At 38.3% G+C, this 19736-nt stretch overlaps 1 protein-coding gene across 4 annotated transcripts in view; it reads left to right on the top strand.

Annotated features, from left to right (window-relative positions):
• Positions 1-19736, top strand: part of EFEMP1 (EGF containing fibulin extracellular matrix protein 1) — a 69711-nt gene that overhangs the window by 48896 nt on the left and 1079 nt on the right. For 3 of the 4 annotated variants that reach the window (XM_027555336.1, XM_027555334.1, XM_027555335.1), the window contains exons 5-10: positions 2670-2792; positions 6750-6869; positions 7810-7929; positions 9154-9273; positions 13594-13717; positions 13797-13992. In XM_027555336.1, the coding sequence (XP_027411137.1) occupies positions 2670-2792; positions 6750-6869; positions 7810-7929; positions 9154-9273; positions 13594-13717; positions 13797-13992 (803 nt within the window). The remainder of the gene's footprint in view (positions 1-2669; positions 2793-6749; positions 6870-7809; positions 7930-9153; positions 9274-13593; positions 13718-13796; positions 13993-19736) is intronic. The other variant, XM_027555337.1, reaches the window with a different exon arrangement.

The raw sequence follows: 19736 nt of genomic DNA, 5'->3' as shown, positions 1-19736 counted from the left end.
ACACATCCTTCAGCATTACATAACTTGCAAAGAGCAAAGGGGATAAATATTCTAAACTCGAGTCAGAAAAGCCATAAATGAAAATGTAGCCTGTTCATTTACTAACAGATGGCAGCTCAAGGTATAAGATGAAGCATCCATTCAACTCCTTTGGAATAATTTTCTTGAAGGGGATTTCATGCAATTGTGTTTTATTAAATTTCAGGGAGTATTCCCATCTGAAAGAATTAAAACTAAAAGTGAATCCAGGTAAGTAGAAAGTATATTAAAAATATCACCAGTCAATCCTAGGTGAGGTAAATCCTGCTTCAGTTTTGTTTGTTATCGACAGAGAAAGGAATATAGTGGCAGTAGAGATGGTGGCATTTTATTTGCTTTTTGGGTTTTTTTAAAATTAAATTACTTTAATTCACCTAATACTTTTATTAAATTATCTTTCTTAGAAGGTAAACAAACCTGGCTCTTAAAAAAGAACTGGTCCAGGGAGCACGGCTTCTATGTATGAAAGCTATTTAATGATATATTAATTCCACTGGAAATGTTAGCCTATTTATCAAAGAGAACTGAAGGACAAAAAAAAAAAAAAAACCCGAATAGGAAGGAAATCACATCAGGAATGCGATGGGGTGGAGGCAGTTTGCAAAGGGATGTCTCAGAAAGAAAAGCCACAGTCACTGGTGAGGCCTCCTTTAGAAAATGCAGCAGCCAACCCAAGCCCTTGATCTTCCGCCAGCATGTACTGAGGAAACTTGCCACATCTGAATCTCACATTGCTGTATCTCTCAGGGCTGTTATCACTGCAAATGCTGGCAAATGTTCTTGACATAAAACAATAGGAATTCTGCTGTCATTTCTGTATTAGCGAGTCATAAAGCTCTGAAGAAACCCCAGTAGACATGTTTTCATCAAGTGCATATGAGAAAATAATAAAAGACACACCAAAAAAAGCAGATAATTTCAAAGAAAGATTGCTGTACCTTTGCATAGTGCCTAGAAAGGACAGAGTTGTAATCACTGATTTGAAAATAGCAATAAAAATTTTCAAAACAGACATAAAAATAATAACAAAAATTTTGCCAGAACTTTAAACCCGGATAATAAGAATTATGTAAGTAGATGCTTTTATAGGTTATTATCCAATAAACAGCCAGGCACCCCTCGGGGATTCTTTATCTCCCCTCCCTCTTTCTCTTGGAAAGAATCCCTCTTGTCTTTTCCACACCCAGCTAACCAAAGCCGATATCTGAGGACAAGTCTCTTATAACCTGAGCTTCCTACATTAATATACTGGGTAGTGTAAGTGCAGCAATTATGCTTGAAAATAAAGGAAGATGAAAGGCAACACACCCGGGGCAACTCGCTGTGCCTCTTAAAGGGAAGGCAGGATTTAGGAATAAATTCTAATTACTGATGGTTCATTTTCAGTACTGACTTTTGGCCCACTATTTCTTCCAAAGCACTTCCATGGGTCTACCACAGTGATGATTCAGACACCCCAAAACTTCTCTCAGTTTTTATGCAAAATCTATCATCTAGGAATTACAAATTTTAGATATTTTTAAATGAAGCTTAGAGTCTTTAGTTGTTGAAGAATGCCAAAATTTCATAATCTTTTCATCTGTGCTATTTAACCTCATAAATATGAGAGATTCAAATAAATGCAAAGGTGATGTGGCGAAGGCAGAACTAAATTTCACTTATAAATTATTCCAATATGAGTGCACACACACAAATCCACATCATATTTTTCCCCAGACTTTAAAGTTTTTATTTTGTATTGGGGTAGAGCCGATTAACAATGTTGTGGCAGTTTCAGGTAAACAGTGAGGGGACTCTGCCATGCATATACATGTTGATCTCAAAATGAACATTTTTTTACTTTCCAGAACTAAATCTACCTACTCCTTAAGGTACATTTAGTAAATTATTCCAAGATGTGAAATGCTTTGGTAAAATATGTATTTTAAACTACACCAGCCTATCTCTCCTAGAGAAATATGATTAAATTTAATCCCTTTTATTTTATAATCTGCTATGAAAAGTTTATTCATCCATGTTATGCTAAAGTTTACAAAAAAAAAAATAGCAACAAGCAATGCATAATATTAAAGCTTGATTTTTACCTAGGTATTAGGCAGATTTTTAGAGATTGGTCACTAGAAATTATTTCAAATGTGATATATTGGGTGGAAAAGCAAGTATCATACAATTTAACATTTTAAAACACCCAAAACAATACCATATATGCTAATGGGTGCATATATGTTCAGTGAAAGTATAAAAAAAAAAATCTCAAGGAAGGATTCATACCTACCAGGATGGTAGTAGGTGGGTGAATAAAGGGATGAGAATGAAGTAAAGCTTTGGTTACACCTCTAATGTTTCATTTCTTAACAAAACAAAGTGAACTGAAGCATACATGGCAGAATATTAGCGTTTGTTAAATCTATTAATACGTGATATACTGTGGCATCTCTGAAATTACTTTCTGAACATTTGAAATAATTTATCATTTTAAGCATTTCCAATAAAACAGTATTACAGAGTAACGTTTTAAGAATAGAGTAAAAACTTGTTTTCTTTAAGAAAAGTATGGCAAAAAAGATGGAGGAAATACCAACATCTCCACAGTCGACTCAAACTCCTTCTGTGCTGCGTGTCTTTATCAGACATAGACGAATGCACTGCAGGGACACACAACTGTAGAGCCGATCAAGTGTGCATCAATCTGCGAGGTTCCTTCGCCTGTCAATGCCCTCCCGGGTATCAGAAGCGAGGAGAGCAGTGTGTAGGTAAGTACAACAGTGTAGTGAGCCAAGTCCTGTCTGGAGCATCTTAATTGTTTAACCCTCAGGCCTTCAAATCAAAGCACTCATCTTTATTTGCAGAATTATAATGCTTATTCTTTCATTGACTACCAACCCATTTTCCATATTAATGAGAAAAAAACAACTTTATAGGTCAAGCATAGTCTGGATATCAACGTGTCAGTTACATCTTAGACTAAGCAAAAGCAGAAACTTAGGGTATGAGTGAGACCACAAAAGCAAAGAGGAGAATCATTTAAGTTAGATATTTGGTGTCCTAGCTCTAAAACACAGATGCTGTGGGCTTCATTCACTAGGTTTTAGTGTAACATAGCTTACAGAGCAAATGTGTGCTGTGTGTGTGCTCAGTCACTCAGTTGTGTCTGACTCTTTGTGGCCCCACAGACTGTAGTCCCCCAGGCTCCTCTGTCCATGGAATTTTCCAAGCAGGAGTACTGGAGCTGGTTGCCATTTTCCTACTCCAGGGGATCTTCCCAACCGAGGGATGGAACCTGCATCTCTTGCATCTCCTTTATTGGCAGGTGGATTCTTTACCACTGAGTCACCTGGGAAGCTCTATAGAGCGAATAGTAAGGTTCAAATCCCAGCTCCATCCCTAACTCACTTTGAGTTACCTAAATCCTCTGTGTCTCACTTCTTCCCTTTGTACTGTAGAAATAAAACCAGCCCCTATCTTAAGAGCTCATGTGCAGGAATGCTTAGAATGGTGCCTGGCCCTGGGTTGAATAGTTGTATGCCATTGTTATGTAATGAGTTAACAGACTTGTACTAAACATTCTTTATGTTACAAGTGGCTCCAGTACTAGGACCGCAACACGTGAGCCCTCCTTCAGAGCTCTACTTGAGCTCTCTGAGGGCAGGGTCCAGGTCTGGTTTGTGTCATTGTTGTCTCCCCAGTCCCTGAAGTCTGCCGGCCAAGTAGATGTTCAATGCATGCATTTTGAATGACTGGAAGAATACAATATAGGGAGGCTGGCAAATAAGAAGTCAACTAAAGTGTTCTGGGTGCAATCTTGAGGCCCAGCACTAGGATGAAACTCTGTAATTGACTCCCTTTGTCCACTGACTTACATACTTCCTTGTACCATTAAATCAATGAAGAGTTCTTATTTTCTCTTAGGAACAGAGGATAAAAATCTCTGGGGACAGGCAACGCCACATTCAGTTTTCACCAGTGAATGTGAGCTGTTGGTGTCAGGGTGTCCACTCTGAGCTCTCATAGGCCCTGGCCCTGCTCTCTCTGCCCTGGGGCTCTGCTAGGTGCTGGGGCTAGTTAGTCCAGTCTCTGATGAAGGACCAGGAATTTGCAGTGACTGAAGCTGTGATTTAGGAGAAAATTGTTTGGACAAATTCATAGGCACCAAAGTTTTGCCTGTTGTATTAGGAAAATAAACAACTGAGGGTATAATAAGTATAGAAAAAGAACAAACCCAGCCTACTATGGGAAGAATCAAAGCAAATGGAACATATAGTTAGAGGTCTTTATGATACAGTAGGAGATGTCCTTAAATTCAGATCTAATCATGTAACTTCCCTGCTGTTGCTCTCACCCCCAGAATGAACACTGCATTCCTCAATAGCATATAAGATCTTCCCCATCTTATCCTCGCCCAACTCTGTTGTAACAACACCCTTCTTCTGCCAAAACAATTACACTTTAGCTTTGTCCCACGAGTTATAGTTCCCCAATACATCACACAGTGTCACACTTTGCTACCTCTGTATAAGCTCTCAGTACCAGAGACATGCACTTCTGACAAACTCCTATTCAAATCTTAAATTCCAGGTCAAGGTCACTTCCTCTGGGAAGTGTTCCATGATCTCCCCAAATATAGTCACTCCTTCTTCTATGCCAATAATTCTCAAACTTTGAAGGATTCTTTTTGTAAATTGCTAACCTGTTATAGATCAATACTTCTATAGAGTACAATAAGAATGTTGCAGTAACACTAAATTGCTGTTCCTAAACACATGCTCCCAATTTCTATACTTATTCATTGTGGACTGCTCCAAATACACCAGCAGTGTTCAGCAAGTCACGTGGAATGGTGCTCCCTCTATCTCTTGTACACTTTTCTATTTTTGATCTTATAATTCCACACAATAATTTGTTTTCATGCCTGCTTTCCATACAAGATGGAGTAGAATATACATATGATCATCATCATATGTTTAGCAGTGTAAACCTACACTGCCAACCACAGTGCTAACAAATAACAAAGATTCAATGAATGTTTACTTGTTGAAAAGACATGCACCATTAATTCATCAAATATTTATTGAGGGCTTACTGTGTGCTAGGTGCTGGACCACTGTGGCAAACAAACAGATTTTACAGAATCACGGCCCTCGTGGAGCTATTAGAAAGTACCAATTACATAACTTAGCTATTGATATTGTCACCTGGCTATGATACTAGGTACTAGGAAGAACTGTTTCACAACTGCTCTTAATTAGTATGAACTTTCCATTCGTTCAACTAATGTTTACTGAGCACCTACCATGCCAGACCCTATTCTAGGTATTAAGCACACAACAGACAAAAAATACTTTATCTCTACCTCATGGGGAGAAAATGGATCTTATTTGCCATGCATTATAGTGAAGAAGACAGACAAGAAGCAAATAAACACATAACACAATGGCAGGGAGTGTCACTGGCTAAAAAGAAATATAAAGCAGGATTAGGGGTTAGATGGAGCAGAAGTTATTTTATATGGATGGACAGAAATGGCCTCCCTGACATGACATCTGATCAGACAGCTAAATAAATTAGGAGGGAAGCTATGTGAACATTGTTATTGTTTATTTAATATTCAAGTTAAATCACATATATTTGCAGCTTATTCATAATAGCTTCCATTTGTTTTTGCCTATTTTGTGCAAGGAAGTTCACCTATATCATCTCATGTTATCCTCCCAACAACCCTACCACATTGTTGTATTATTACTCACAAAAGAGGAAATGGAAGCTCTGAGAGGTTAAGACCAAGCTAGTAAATGCTGGAACAAAGACTTAAACTCAGGTTACCTCGTGGTACACTACCTACTTGAGCACTCTGCCTCCCACACTTGTAGTTATTAAAATACCAGAAGAGTTCAGCAGAAAGTTATGTTTTGTTTTCATTTTTCCCATAAGATAGTATCATTGCATTGATAGTATATAATTATTATTTTAAATTACACATGCCATATTTGAGTTGTCACAAAGTGTACAGTTGTAAATTAATGAAATTTTATTATGCTTCTAAAATATTAATTCTATTCTGCAAGTTCTCAATTGAACATTTTATAGTTGGAAATATTTATATGAGGACACAGGCTGGAACACTTGATCAGTGTGTCAGAAGGGCACTCTCAAAAAGTAACTTGTTTAGTATCCCATTCCTTCCACAGCATTCTTTCACTTGATTCTCACAGAAACTTCATAAGATACACATAGCAAGCATTACTGTCTACATTATACGGAAGGAAAAACGAACTAGTGAACATTTGAGTGACTTCACCAAGGTCACCAGCTGAGCAACAGCCTCCTTTCTTAGTTTTATACTGTATCTCAATTATTCCATAGTTCTTTTCTACTTCTTTAATTATAAATAACCTTTTATATTCGCAGCCTTACATTCTCACTTATATGTGAAATAGTCTTAATTACTTTTCCCTCTTTAAATCTCAACCCATCCAGCCAGGTTTAGGAAGTCTTTGTTCTTAACATCTCATTTAGCTACAGAGAGCATACAAAAGTATATTTAAAGCACAGATACCCTAATTTTTTAAAAAAGAAAAATAATTACTTTTAAAATGAGGTCTCCAGGTTTTCTAGATAATGCTCTGCTGAGAACTTGAGACTAAACAGATCAATAATAGTAATTTGGATAGTCGGTAATTTGGTTCTCTTTGCGTGTGTGCTTAATAACCTAGATGTAGACGAATGCACCATCCCTCCATATTGCCACCAAAGATGTGTGAACACACCAGGATCATTTTATTGCCAGTGCAATCCTGGGTTTCAGTTGGCAGCAAACAACTATACCTGTGTAGGTAAGTCTTCTGGAAACAGCCAACCAATTTCTGTCTTCCCAGCAGTATCTCCAGTTTTCTATATTCATGGTTTCCATCAACTTCCCCAAAGCTGAAAGGACAGTAACCAATCTGGTTTTTAAAAACACATCAAGATGTAAATGGAAAAAATTTTTAACTTTGGTTTTAGTTCTCCTCTGTGACAGTATCAAGAAAAGGTTTTAACTATAGATCAATTGATATACACACACCAGTTAGTCAACAGTGTGTGATACAAACACTGAAGGTGCCAAAGGGGTTACTACAAGTTCAGATACATAAACTTTCTGCTGAGAGTGCATCTGATTTTCACATGCTTCTTCTACCCTTTCAGAATGCAATGTCACGGCACACAATTTTAAGATTGGCATGACATGGAAAAAATCTAGTGCAGGAAAAATGCCTTTTCACAATATTTTCAGTGCCTTAGAGCATTGCAAAACTCTGTATGGGTCTCAAAGGCTTATGTTATAATTGTAATGGAATTTAACAGGACCCATTTAAAAAGTAATAAATAGCACAGATAAATCTTCACTACAGCATGCTGAGAGACCGTATCAGTATGTGTCTTATATCAATTATTTATAGACTTGGCATTTTGCATTTGAACAATAAAAGAAAATAGATACTGGAATGTATATTTATTAGAACCATTAAATTCTTTTGTAAAGATTCATCAAACACCAAACTAACCATCATTCCCAGGAAAAAAAAATATTCTGGAATTTCTGAAAGTACATGACAGATGTTTGAAGTTGTTCCAATAAATATGAAACCTGAATGGATGTTCTCCAGTGAGCTTCTGCAAGGCAAAGAATCCAGCTAGGGAATTACTCACTTATCATCAGATGACATAGGTACAAAAGACCAAGGCTATGTTTAAAGACATAAATATATAAGTGTGTATGACCTTGCCTTTCAGATATAAATGAATGTGATGCCAGCAATCAATGTGCTCAGCAATGCTACAACATTCTTGGTTCATTCATCTGTCAGTGCAATCAAGGATATGAGCTAAGCAGTGACAGGCTCAACTGTGAAGGTAAAATATTATCCAAATAATTGGTAGTAATAGCACAGTTCCTGTCTTTGCTGTTGCTTTATCCAAGTATATACCTGTTGAAGAAAGCAAATTTTTATTATGTTCTAAAATCCAGTTAACTTAGTTCACTTATAACACTGTCTTTTTAGTATGTTATCAAAAGAAAGAAGAAAAAATAATTGAAATACTAGATGTAGGCTGGGTCTGATAATTAGCAAGGGTACTCTAGTATCTTGCTTCTCTAGTGTGATGGGCCAGCAGAATTGGCACCTCCTAGGGGCCTGTGAAATTGTAGACCCTTACGCCCCAGCCCAGACCTACTGAATCAAATTCTGTGTCTAATGAGAATTCCAGGGGACTAGTGGCATATTTAAGTTCAAAAGTAGCTGATTGCATGTCAGGAACACTAGAATAGAAACCAAAAGATCTGGCCCTAGGCATCCCTGCCACTGCATGCTCGGGGCACATTTCTTAAGGTGCCTTCATTTCACTCTCCACATGATCAAGAAGAGGGCCATCTAACTAGAAGGATCACCATCAGAGTCCACTGTACATGCTCGCTCCACTGTGCACGTCAAATGGCCTAAGACATCCCAAGGGATGCCATTGACACTTCATGCTCTTGAGTTCCTCACAAACTGTCCCAGCTTTACTTGGGGCCACAAAGATCATACCCTACACTGAGAGGCCTCCCATCATGCCACTGCGCTCAAAACCAAAAGGGGCTGGCTCTGGATGGCTGCCTCTGCCCTTCTGAGCAAACTATAAGAACAGCACCATTGAGAAATGCAAAGCCTTCTGCCAGGGCATCAACTTCTAGAAGCTAGCACAGGGATGAAACTTAGAGTTCAAAACTCAGATGAACTTGGAAGCACAGCCACCCAATTTCTGAGAAGGCAAATATGAATCTGCATCAAGGGTGGGTCTGCCAAGCACAACACAGGATCATCAACCACAAACCACTTCTTTCAGTCTGCTCAGCTAGGATGGCTAGTTCCAGGATTTGCCAAAGTGTCAGCAGTAATTGAGTAAAACTGATGGTAAGAAAATTCTCTGCTCTGTGAAGTTCCATGAGAACTAAGCTGATATTGTTAGAACTTGCATTTGAGCCTCTTATAAAGTATTGCATTTCTGTTTCAGAGATCGCAATGTTTGAAAAAAAATACCAAAATAATGACATGTAAGTATTCAACTCTATGTTGTTGCTTTTGTCTGGTTCAACAGACATTGATGAATGCAGAACCTCGAGCTACCTGTGTCAATATCAATGTGTCAACGAACCTGGGAAATTCTCATGTATGTGCCCCCAAGGATACCAAGTGGTGAGAGGTAGAACATGTCAGGGTAAGTTTATTGTTTTCATATCTGTTAAGTTTTAACCAAGAAAAGCAGGGAGGAAGTATTGGAATCTCTACCACAGACTCTCGTTTTTTACAATTTGAGCTCTTTTTTCCCCTGTTGATCATGAGACATGCACACCTCATAAAGAGGATATTCAGTGTTATCTTTCTTTGAAATTTAAAGTCATAATTTTTTCCTAAAATAGAAATAATTTTAATATAATATTAATATGCCTTCTAAATAGCCTACATAATTCCTGTGATATACATCTTCTAATCATCCACCAAAAATGATTCAATTATTAAAATATTTTGCCATGAATTTCAGTATAGAATATAAGCTTAATGTGTGGTTAGGTGTACCTCAAAAAGATCTCAATTCTCTAAAACACTAGAATTATAAACTGGATAGTAATAAGTGTTGACAAAATCAGCATCATATGTATTAAATGTGCCTGAATTCTTCAGTTAAAAAAAAAAACTATTAATCTAAAAATAGCTAATGTCTTTCAATCCAGTTTTAAAATAAATATTCAGGTGATCTACATAGTGACATATAGGTAGAAAAGATGCAGCTCCTACATAGGATGATTTCAGAATTTCTCTAAGAGATTTGAAAATCCTGGAAAAATTGGTACAAACACGTTTATATAAATAACTGGAAAAAAATGAATGAATTTGAAGACACAAAATCTGTTGAAGACCCAGCTATATGACATTCTATCTATACAATTTTAATAAACTATCAGACTTCTCTGAGCCTGAACTTTCTCATTTGGAAAAGGGAGTTGAGGGAATGAAATGGAATAATACACAGAAAAACTATAAACTATAAAGCCTGGAAAATTCAAGGTGTTTTTATGAAATTTACCTAGCAATATAAATGACCAGTAGCAAATTTTTTCTAGGACAGTAAAATTTTGTTAAGAAAAGAAAATATCTAGGAAAGAAGACAGGATTCTGAGTCTGCATCATGATTTTGCAGGGAAATATTAACTCACAGGAACATCTATTACCTGATAGTTTATAGCATGCATGTGATTATTCAACTAGAATCTAACCACAAAACATAAGCATAATCAGAATGTAGTTCATTACACAAGTAACATCTACCCCTTTCAAGGTTACTAGAGACTCTGTAATGTTAATTGTGGAAAAACATTGCATTCCAAAGGTTTTATTTTCTGAACTCTAATTGAGACTTTTAACATGAATATTACATGCAGGAAAATGTTAGCCAGAGGGTTATCTTAACCAATATCCCTCGAGCCCTTCAAACAAATATCTATGTGTTTTTCTAATCATAAATGGACTTGATACCCAGCAAAAGACCGAAACAAGTTAACAGTCAGTTACCTGCCTACTTTATGGAAACATTTATATCTGTTATGATGAAAGGTGAAATGCAGTGGAATTATAAATAAGGGATTCATCAGTGTTATATCTTGAAGAGTATTTGTTAAACTAAAACATTTTTTGTGAAAGAGACCATTCTTTTAAGGTATCAAACAATTGGTTTACCCCACTGAAAGCATCCCTTTCCAACAGTCCACAGGTTAAATTAATACCAAAAGAGTTTCGATTCTCACCTTCCCCTAAAAAGTTTATTTGGGGGATGAAATAACTGTTCTCATTTCCACAGTCTTGCAAAAATGAAAACTCTCTGTGTATGTGCTGGTTGGTGTGGGGAGGGGAAAGGGACAGTGGTGAGGAAGAGAAACAGAGAGAGAGACAGCGTACTCAGATACACAGACACACTCATGAAATATTTTAATACTATTAATCATTTCTGAAAAACCCTCCAAAATGATTAAGGAGCTGATTATGCTAGGCTGTAAATTACTGGAAGTAATAAATAAAATTATTACATAAAGTTTCCTTTTGCCACTTTTGGACTCCATATAACAAACCAGTCCTGTAGCTAACTAAACAGCATCTTTATTTTTCAAAAAAGGGAAAAATATTGAAAGGACAAGTCAGCTGTGATTTCTTCTGAGGAATCTAAGTTCTTTCTTTAGCCATAGCCAGTCCAAAAGAAGATACTTTTTGTAACTGACTCTTGGAAACTGCATGGCTTTTCCAGTCTCCTCTTGGGTTCCAGAGAGCTCTTGCCAGTTTGGAAGCTAAAAGAAAATTTTTTTTCTCCAAAGACAAAGAATGGAATTCTTCTCATTTAGAGGATGCAGTACCTTGTGGTGGAAAGATGCCTGTCACTATCTGTATACACTTGAGTCAGCCACTTAACCCTTATTTGTTTTTCCTTCATGCCACATAGAGATATCTTTCTCACTATCTCCACACGTTGTGTGAAGAGCAACTTAGTTCAGTTTCAGTCAGTCAGTTCAGTCACTCAGTCGTGTCCAACTCTTGGCAACCCCATGAACCGCAGCATGCCAGGCCTCCCTGTCCATCACCAACTCCCTGAGTTTACCCAAATTCATGTCCATTGAGTCGGTAATGCCATCCAACCATCTCATCCTCTGTCATCCCCTTCTCCTCCTGCCCTCAATCTTTCCCAGCATCAGGGTCTTTTCAAATGAGTCAGCTCTTCACATCAGGTGGCCAAAATATTGGAGTTTTAGCTTCAACATCAGTCCTTCCAATGAACACCCAGGACTGAGCTCCTTTAGGATGGACTGGTTGGATCTCCTTGCAGTCCAAGGGACTCTCAATAGTCTTCGCCAACACCACAGTTCAAAAGCATCAATTCTTCAGTGCTCAGCTTTCTTTATAGTCCAACTCTCACATTCAGTTTAATATTTGCTAAAATCCAGGTGCCTCCAGTGCATTCATGCTATGTGATAAAGGGATAAAAAGATGTGCACAATGGCGCTTACCCTCCAGGAGTTTACAAGCTAATGGATTGAAACAAACATGCAGATTTCAATAATGCAAAACAGAAACCAATAAAGGCCCCAAAAGAGGAAAAATGAGATATAAGAATTCAGAGGGAAGAAAGAGATCACATCCCAGCAGCTAGGCCATGACTGCCTTGTTAATAAGAATTCAGTAAATTATTTATGGAATAAGTAAATTAACGAATGAAAATTGATTGTGTGGAAGGAATGATTCAGAAAAGACTTATATTGGATAAACTTACCACTATTCAAATGTAAAGGAAGGCACACATAAGGATATGCATATTAATATAATTTTTGTCATTGTTGTAATGGTTCTCTGGAGAAACTGTTCTCTCAGATGTCATCTGGGAACTCTTGATTCCCAAGTCTAAACTCAGTCTTTGTCCAGCCTGACCTTTCCACAACCCTCCTTCCTGAGACTCTCTCTTGTTCTGACCTCCTTGAACTGCATTTTCCTGGGTTGCTTCTCACTGCTGACAGCCCCTTCCTTAATTCCTCTTCCCCATGATCTTTAAATAGCCGCATTCTATGGGCTTCCCTGGTAGCTCAGCTGATAAAGAATCTGCCTGCAATGCAGGAGACCCCGGTTAGATTTCCAGTTCGAGAAGATCTGATGGAGAAGGGATAGGCTACCCACTCCAGTATTCTTGGGCTTCCCTGGTGGCTCAGCTGGTAAAGAATCTGCCCACAATGTGAGAGACCTGGGTTCAGTCACTGAGTTGGGGAGATCCCCTGGAGAAGGGAATGGCTACCCACTCCAGTATTCTGGCCTGGAGAATTCCATGGATGGTATAGTCCATGGGGTTGCAAAGAGTCAGACACAACTGAGCGACTTTCACTTTCACATGCTGGAATGCTTCATAGCTTCATTTCTTTTCCTGTAAACAGCTTCTTAAGGACAGTGTAACCCACTCCCAGAGTACCAACTATCCAGCAGCACACTACACCTTACTGAAATCACATTCTAGCTTTTCCCTCTCTTCAAGCTCATGAGCCTGACAATAAACTTCCATCTCCAGAGTTTTTGTTTGCTGCTTTCTCACCCTGGAAGACCCTCCCCACCTCCATGATAAAAATCCTATCTAACCACCACCTAACCATCCTATCTAGGCCAAGTTGAGAGGGCTCCTCCTTCCTTCAGCCTTCTCTAATCCCCCAAGAAGTGGTGTCTTTCACTTTTATTTAAGCAAAGTCAATGGCCTAGCATTTGGCTTTGAATTCAACAGATGAATAATAGATGCTTGATAAAATACAATGAAATGACACATACTAATCAGTTGAGAATGGTTTCACTACATCTGTTCTGAATTAAATGCAATGAATTCAGGTCCCACCAAGTTTTAGGTCTAAAATCAAATTAAACAGTCCAGATTCTCATATACCTCCTTCTGGTGGCAAACTGGCATCTGCCACTTAGGCAATTTACTTATATCAGTAAACTCTTTGACTCTGCATCTCTACAGATATAAATGAGTGTGAGACCACAAATGAATGTCGGGAAGATGAAATGTGTTGGAATTATCATGGCGGCTTCCGTTGTTACCCACGAAATCCTTGTCAAGATCCCTATGTTCTAACATCAGAGAAGTAAGAAAAACCAGAACTTTTGAAACTGAGAATCTTCTGATTTTACCAAGCCTAACAGTGAATACTTTTGTCTCTGCAGCCGATGTGTTTGCCCAGTCTCAAATGCAATGTGCCGAGAAATTCCTCAATCCATCGTCTACAAATATATGAGCATTCGATCTGATAGGTCTGTACCATCAGACATCTTCCAAATACAGGCCACAACCATTTATGCCAACACTATCAACACTTTTCGGATTAAATCTGGAAATGAAAACGGAGAGTTCTACCTAAGAGTAAGTATCCTGAGGGCAGCCTTAGCAAACTTGGTTCAAGTTTGTTGTTGTTTGATAGTAATTCACTTGGAAAGAAAGCCAACATTTAAAGAGTTTTTATGTGCAGGCATTGTGTAAGGCCTTCCTGTATGCATTATTTCATAATCCTCTTGGTAATATTGATACTTGGTAAGATTAATATTTATCTCCATATTTTACAGAAAAGTGAGACCCAGGGAGATGAATTAGCTTCTCTAAAGTCACTCAGATAAAAATTACAGACTCTAACAGAGTTATATGTGACCACCAAAATACAAGCCTGCCTGCACACACATACACACACACACACACACACACACTAGATACTACAAATCAGTGACAGCTATTTAATTGTACATAGAAAAATTAATTCTTACAGAACTTTTCAAAAACCCTGAATTCCTTATTGTTACATTCACAAGATTTGCATCAAAACTAAGACCCATAAGTATCTGAGAAGTGACCCCAACCTCCCACCCTTGTACCATGTATACAACCAATAAGTTGTACCATTCTTGCAAATTTCCAGGAAGACAGTGTGAGGTCACCTTTATGTTTTCCTTTTCTTTCATTGCCTATATGAAGTCTTTCTCTGAATTCTGCCATTTCTCTCTTCACAGTGTCCCGTGTGTTATCTTTGCTTTCTCATGTCCCTGACTCTCTTCCTTTAAACTGGCTCTTAGCACCTCTCTAATCACTCCAAGGGTTTCTGAGCAGATCTTCCTGACTCCAATGCCTCAGCCTTCCAGTCCCCCTGCAAAATCTTAGCAAGTTCATTTGAGGTTAAAATTCTGACATTTTAAATATGGCTCACCACTCCATGTGAAAACGATGGCACCCCACCAACCAGTTTGCAGGGTTACGGTAACTGTTTCATGTTAAGGATGTTGTTCATCCAGTTACAATTTTCTCAAAACTCCTTTGGGCACTCTTCATTTTTAATCAAATTTTAAGGTCAATATTTCATTTTGAGAATATGAAAAGTAAATTGGGAAATTCATCCTTGTGGTAAAGTTTACAGATTTTTAATGTTTACACATTTATCCTGTTCTTTGATATATTAAGTTCCCTTCCAGCTCTAGAATTATGTGATTCTGTTTCTTTGCCAGTAAATTAAAAATGATTAATTTCTCATGACCAACTTCTGAAGAGAAAAACCCAACCCAAATACAATCTGTTACTATTCTTTTTTCTAATAACTAAAAATAAACTTCTTTAACATTTGATGCTTTAAATTTGAGATATAATAGATATTTATAAGAAATTTACTTTAAAGGAACTTCACACAGTTTAGATAATAACAATTTAATAATTTTAGCCCAAAGAAATCACATTATTTGTAACCCATGGCAACAAAATAGGTTCATTTAAAAATAATTTTCCATTTGGGACTCTTAGGTATAATTTAAGAAAAAAAAAATTTCCTAGGAGTATCAACAAATAGTTATGCAAAGTTCCTGCATATTTTTAATAAACATGGCATTATTAAAGTTTTATGATTCATATCAGTGCACTTATCATAAATACAGTATTTGTCTCAAGTAAAATCCCTTTTAATGAATGATATAAAACATTGTCAATTTTTATAATCCCAGAGTTAAATACTACTATTTGAAAACCAAAAAGAAGCATTTAAAATAAAAAGGTATTTCAAGACTACTTCTTATCACATAATTCAAAAAGTAGTTGTATAAAATCCTACAAAATGTTTTCACTGAAATTCCACTTGTGCTGAGGCCATTTACAATCAGCAGGCATTAATTAAACACTTATTATATGCTCAGTTCCATGCTAAGTGTATGTAATACACAGTTCCTTATATCAAAGGGCTTTAAATATTACTTTGTGGCATAGTTAACACCTATGAAGACAGCAGCAATGTTTAATTGTGTTTAATTCCATGGCCTAAGACATCAAAGAATTAGGAGTCAAAGACAATTTCTTGAGAAGCATAAGACTGGACCTTATCCTTGAAAGAATCTGAGGGATATAGGATTTTATTTATATTCCTTTTGGGAGAATACTGAAAAAATCTTCTTCCTTAGAAAAGTGAACACATTAGAAAGAAGTAATACATTAAATTGAAGGTAGAATACCATCCTTCACCCACACCAACCAATATCTTCCCTCCCTTACTGAGACTTATTTTTCTTCATAACCCCTAGCACCACCTTCTGTAATAGTTATTTGTCTATGTCACCTACTACAATGTGAGGGCAATGAGCAGACACATTGTCTATCTGTTCACTTTTCCATGCACAGCACATAGAATGAATGGTACCTGGCCTTTTGCAGGTGCTCAAAAATATTTTTAAATGAATGAATTAATTCAATCAACACCTTCAAGGTATCACTGTTACCTATAGGAGGCAAGTACCATGCTAGATTCTAGAGATACAGCAGTAAATAATACCAAACCAGTTTCAGCCCCAGTGAGTCTTATGGTCAAGACATTGAACAAGTGTTCACAAGTGTGCTGAATGTTTCAAATGAACATGGCAAATTCCTCATGCGTACACTGTATGTCAACCCTAACCAAGGTAGTGGTGGTCTGGGAGCTTCCTGGAAGTAGATTTAAACTGAAGACTAGCAGTTAGAGACTAGCAAATGGAAGCAATAAAAAGCAGACAAGTTGATCTACAACTCCAGGTACTATAGGCAGAGTCATTTGAGAGAAACCTGGAGAGATGAGCAGAGCCTATATCACATAATGCATGACAGACCATACTAAGGGTTTCAAGAAGAGGAATTGCTATCAGGTTTTCACACCCCACTCCAGTACTCTTGCCTCAAAAATCCCATGGACGGAGGGCCTGGTGGGATGTAGTCCATGGGGTCGCTAAGAGTCGGACACGACTGAGCGACTTCACTTTCACTTTTCATTAAAAAAAAAAAAAAAAAAAACCCTGGCTACACTGTAGAGCCTGGATTGAAGTGGAGCAAAAATGGAAATGGAAAGATCAGTAATTCAAAAGATGGGGGACTAGGGTAGTAGCAGTGTGTCCAAAAGAAGTGGACAGATTTATGATGATATACGAAGAACTACATGACTTGGTAAGCTGTTTTTTATGGGGAGGTGAAGGAGAATGAAACATCATTCTCCTCCAAGTTTCTGTCTTGAGCAACAATAGATGGTGGGACCATTTACTGAGATAAGGAAGAAGGAGTTAGTGTGGAGAGGAAGCCAAGGAGTTCAGTTTGGACATATGGAGTACTGGTTGCCTTGAGACTTCCAAGTAAATCTGAGTAGGGTATTGGATATGTGGGCTTGGAACTCATAGTATAGACTTTTAAGCCACTGGCAGATATGTCATACTTGAAGCCATGGCTATGGATGAGCTCACTCAGGGAGAGTGTGTAAGGAGTAGGTGAGATCACTCAGAATTGGGCACTATTATAGTCATCCAGGACCTTAGCCTACAAATCTCTGGCCATGTCATCCCCATGAACTTCAGCTTCATGTTACTCTGCCACCACCCCATAGCCACATGATGGACACTTTTATCATGCAGAACAGTTCCACACTAGAATCTTAGTCTCCAGTGATCCCCTCAGGGACCAATTCTCCTTCTCTTTCATGCCCTCACTTTACTCTCAAAGTGATGTTAGTCCTCTGACCCCCATCCCCCATTTTCTTACAGCCTATCAACTTCTTATTGGACCCTTGAACTACTGTCATCAGCACTTCCACTCCCTGTCCAGTAACCCTAGATCAATCACATAATCCATATCTATTTTCGTACCCACCTTGTCAGCACAGACTGGTAATATTTTAAATCCTCAGGGGTGTCCTCAGTATGCTCAACAATCCTATTACTTTCTTTTGTTCCTTCTTTTCAGTCGCTGATTGCAAATGTCCCCATAGTCTTTAAGTACTTCAGTTCAGTTGTTCAGTCATGTCCGACTCTTTGCAACCCCATGGACTGCAACACACCAGGTTTCCTGGTCCATTACCAACTCCTGGAGCTTGCTCAAATTTCAAATTCATGTCCATGGAGTCACCCTTCATTTTCAGTAGGTGAACTCACCTCCTACTCTTCTGAAACCACTGAAACCAACAGTCATGAATTATTTGAACTTATCATCCTATCCCTTGCAAATTTAACTCCATGTGTCCCCCTTCTATCTTTCTTGCTTGAATTTTCCAAAGACAGACTTTCACTTCTATCCATCAAGGCCAACTCACTCCTATATTCTTCATTCCATTTCCTTCAGGAACTTACCGTATTAAATTCTAATTACCTCCTACATATGCAACTTGTTCCCTCTAGATGTTGCCTCCTCTCTCTGTTCTCCCTTCCTAGCCAAGGTTCTTAAAGCATAGTCTGTAATCACAGTCTCTACTTTCTCACTTCCTAGTTACTCTTCTGCCTTCTATTCCCACTACCTTACTGAAATTGCTCTGGAAAAAAAGCCACCAACAGCATTCATACTGCTATATCCAGAGGCATTTTTTTAGTTCTAGTCACCTTCATCCTCCCCTGTTCTATTGGGCACTTCTTGCTGTTCATCTGTTTCCTACTTAATTATCTATTTCTTCTCAGCTTCCTTCGATGGCTTCTCTTCTGCCCATCCTTAAATGTTGGCCTCTCCCAGACCCAGTATTATCATGTGTACATTTTCTCCCTTGGTTTAATGCCCATCTGTTGAAGTGACTGGGCTCCCCAGGTGGTGCTAGTATTAAAGAACCCGCCTGCCAATGCAAGAGACATAAGAGACTCGGGTTCCATCCCTGGGTCAGGAAGATCCCCTGGAGGAGGGCATGGCAACCCACTCCAGTTTTCTTGCCTGGAGAATCTCATGAACAGACGAGTCTGGCAGGCTACAGTCCATAGGGTCACAAAGAGTCAGACACGACTGAAGCAACTTAGCACGCACACAGTTGAAGTGACACCGAAAGTCCTAATCCATTGTTTCTATCCCTGCCCTCCTCTTGGCACCCAGATCCATACACCTACCTGCCTGCCTGTCCAAACTGATCTCTCTGGAGTCTCCAGTGCCCATCATATTGTCCATCAAAATGAAACTGCATCCACTTCTCCAGAACATGCTTCTTTACAAAACTCCCAATTATTCTGGGTGACTGTCCTCAGGCAATCAAAGGCCTTCCCTTAATGCTTCAGAGTCCCTCTCTTTTTTCCTGTGTGTATACACCTCTATATGGACTTCCCTGGTGGCTCAAATGGTAAAGAATCTGCCTGCAATGCAAGAGACCCGAGTTTAGTCCCTGCGTCTGGAAGATCCCCTAGAGAAGGAAATAGCAACCCACTCCAGTATTCTTGCCTGAAAAATTCCATGGACAGAGGAGCCTATCAGGCTGCAACCCATGGGGTCACAAGGAGTCAGACACGACTGAGCAACTAACACACACATACATGTGCCTCTATGTATCTTCATGTAACCCTGCATATCCCTGCATATCTTAGCATTTGCCACATTCTATTGAAACTGTTTACATATCTCTTCACCTATTAGAATATAAACAGATCCACAATGGTGAGAAGTGAAAGGTGACAACTTTTTTTATCAGTCCAAAAAATATCAGATTCTCACATAAACTGCAGTCTCTATAATGAGTCATTCTCACTTGAACTGCAGTCTCTTACTGATATAACTACTCAATAAAAGTGAAGAGAAAAATTAACACAGAGAGATGAAAGAAAACAAAGAACTATCAAAAAAAGTATGTCCCTATATCTGAGACTAATGACTGTGTGGACAAGAGA

Source organism: Bos indicus x Bos taurus, chromosome 11 (assembly GCF_003369695.1).
Source record: "Bos indicus x Bos taurus breed Angus x Brahman F1 hybrid chromosome 11, Bos_hybrid_MaternalHap_v2.0, whole genome shotgun sequence".
In the NCBI taxonomy this organism is placed as follows: domain Eukaryota; kingdom Metazoa; phylum Chordata; class Mammalia; order Artiodactyla; family Bovidae; genus Bos; species Bos indicus x Bos taurus.
Note: the sequence above shows the minus strand (reverse complement) of the source record. Positions and strands in the feature narration are given on the sequence as shown.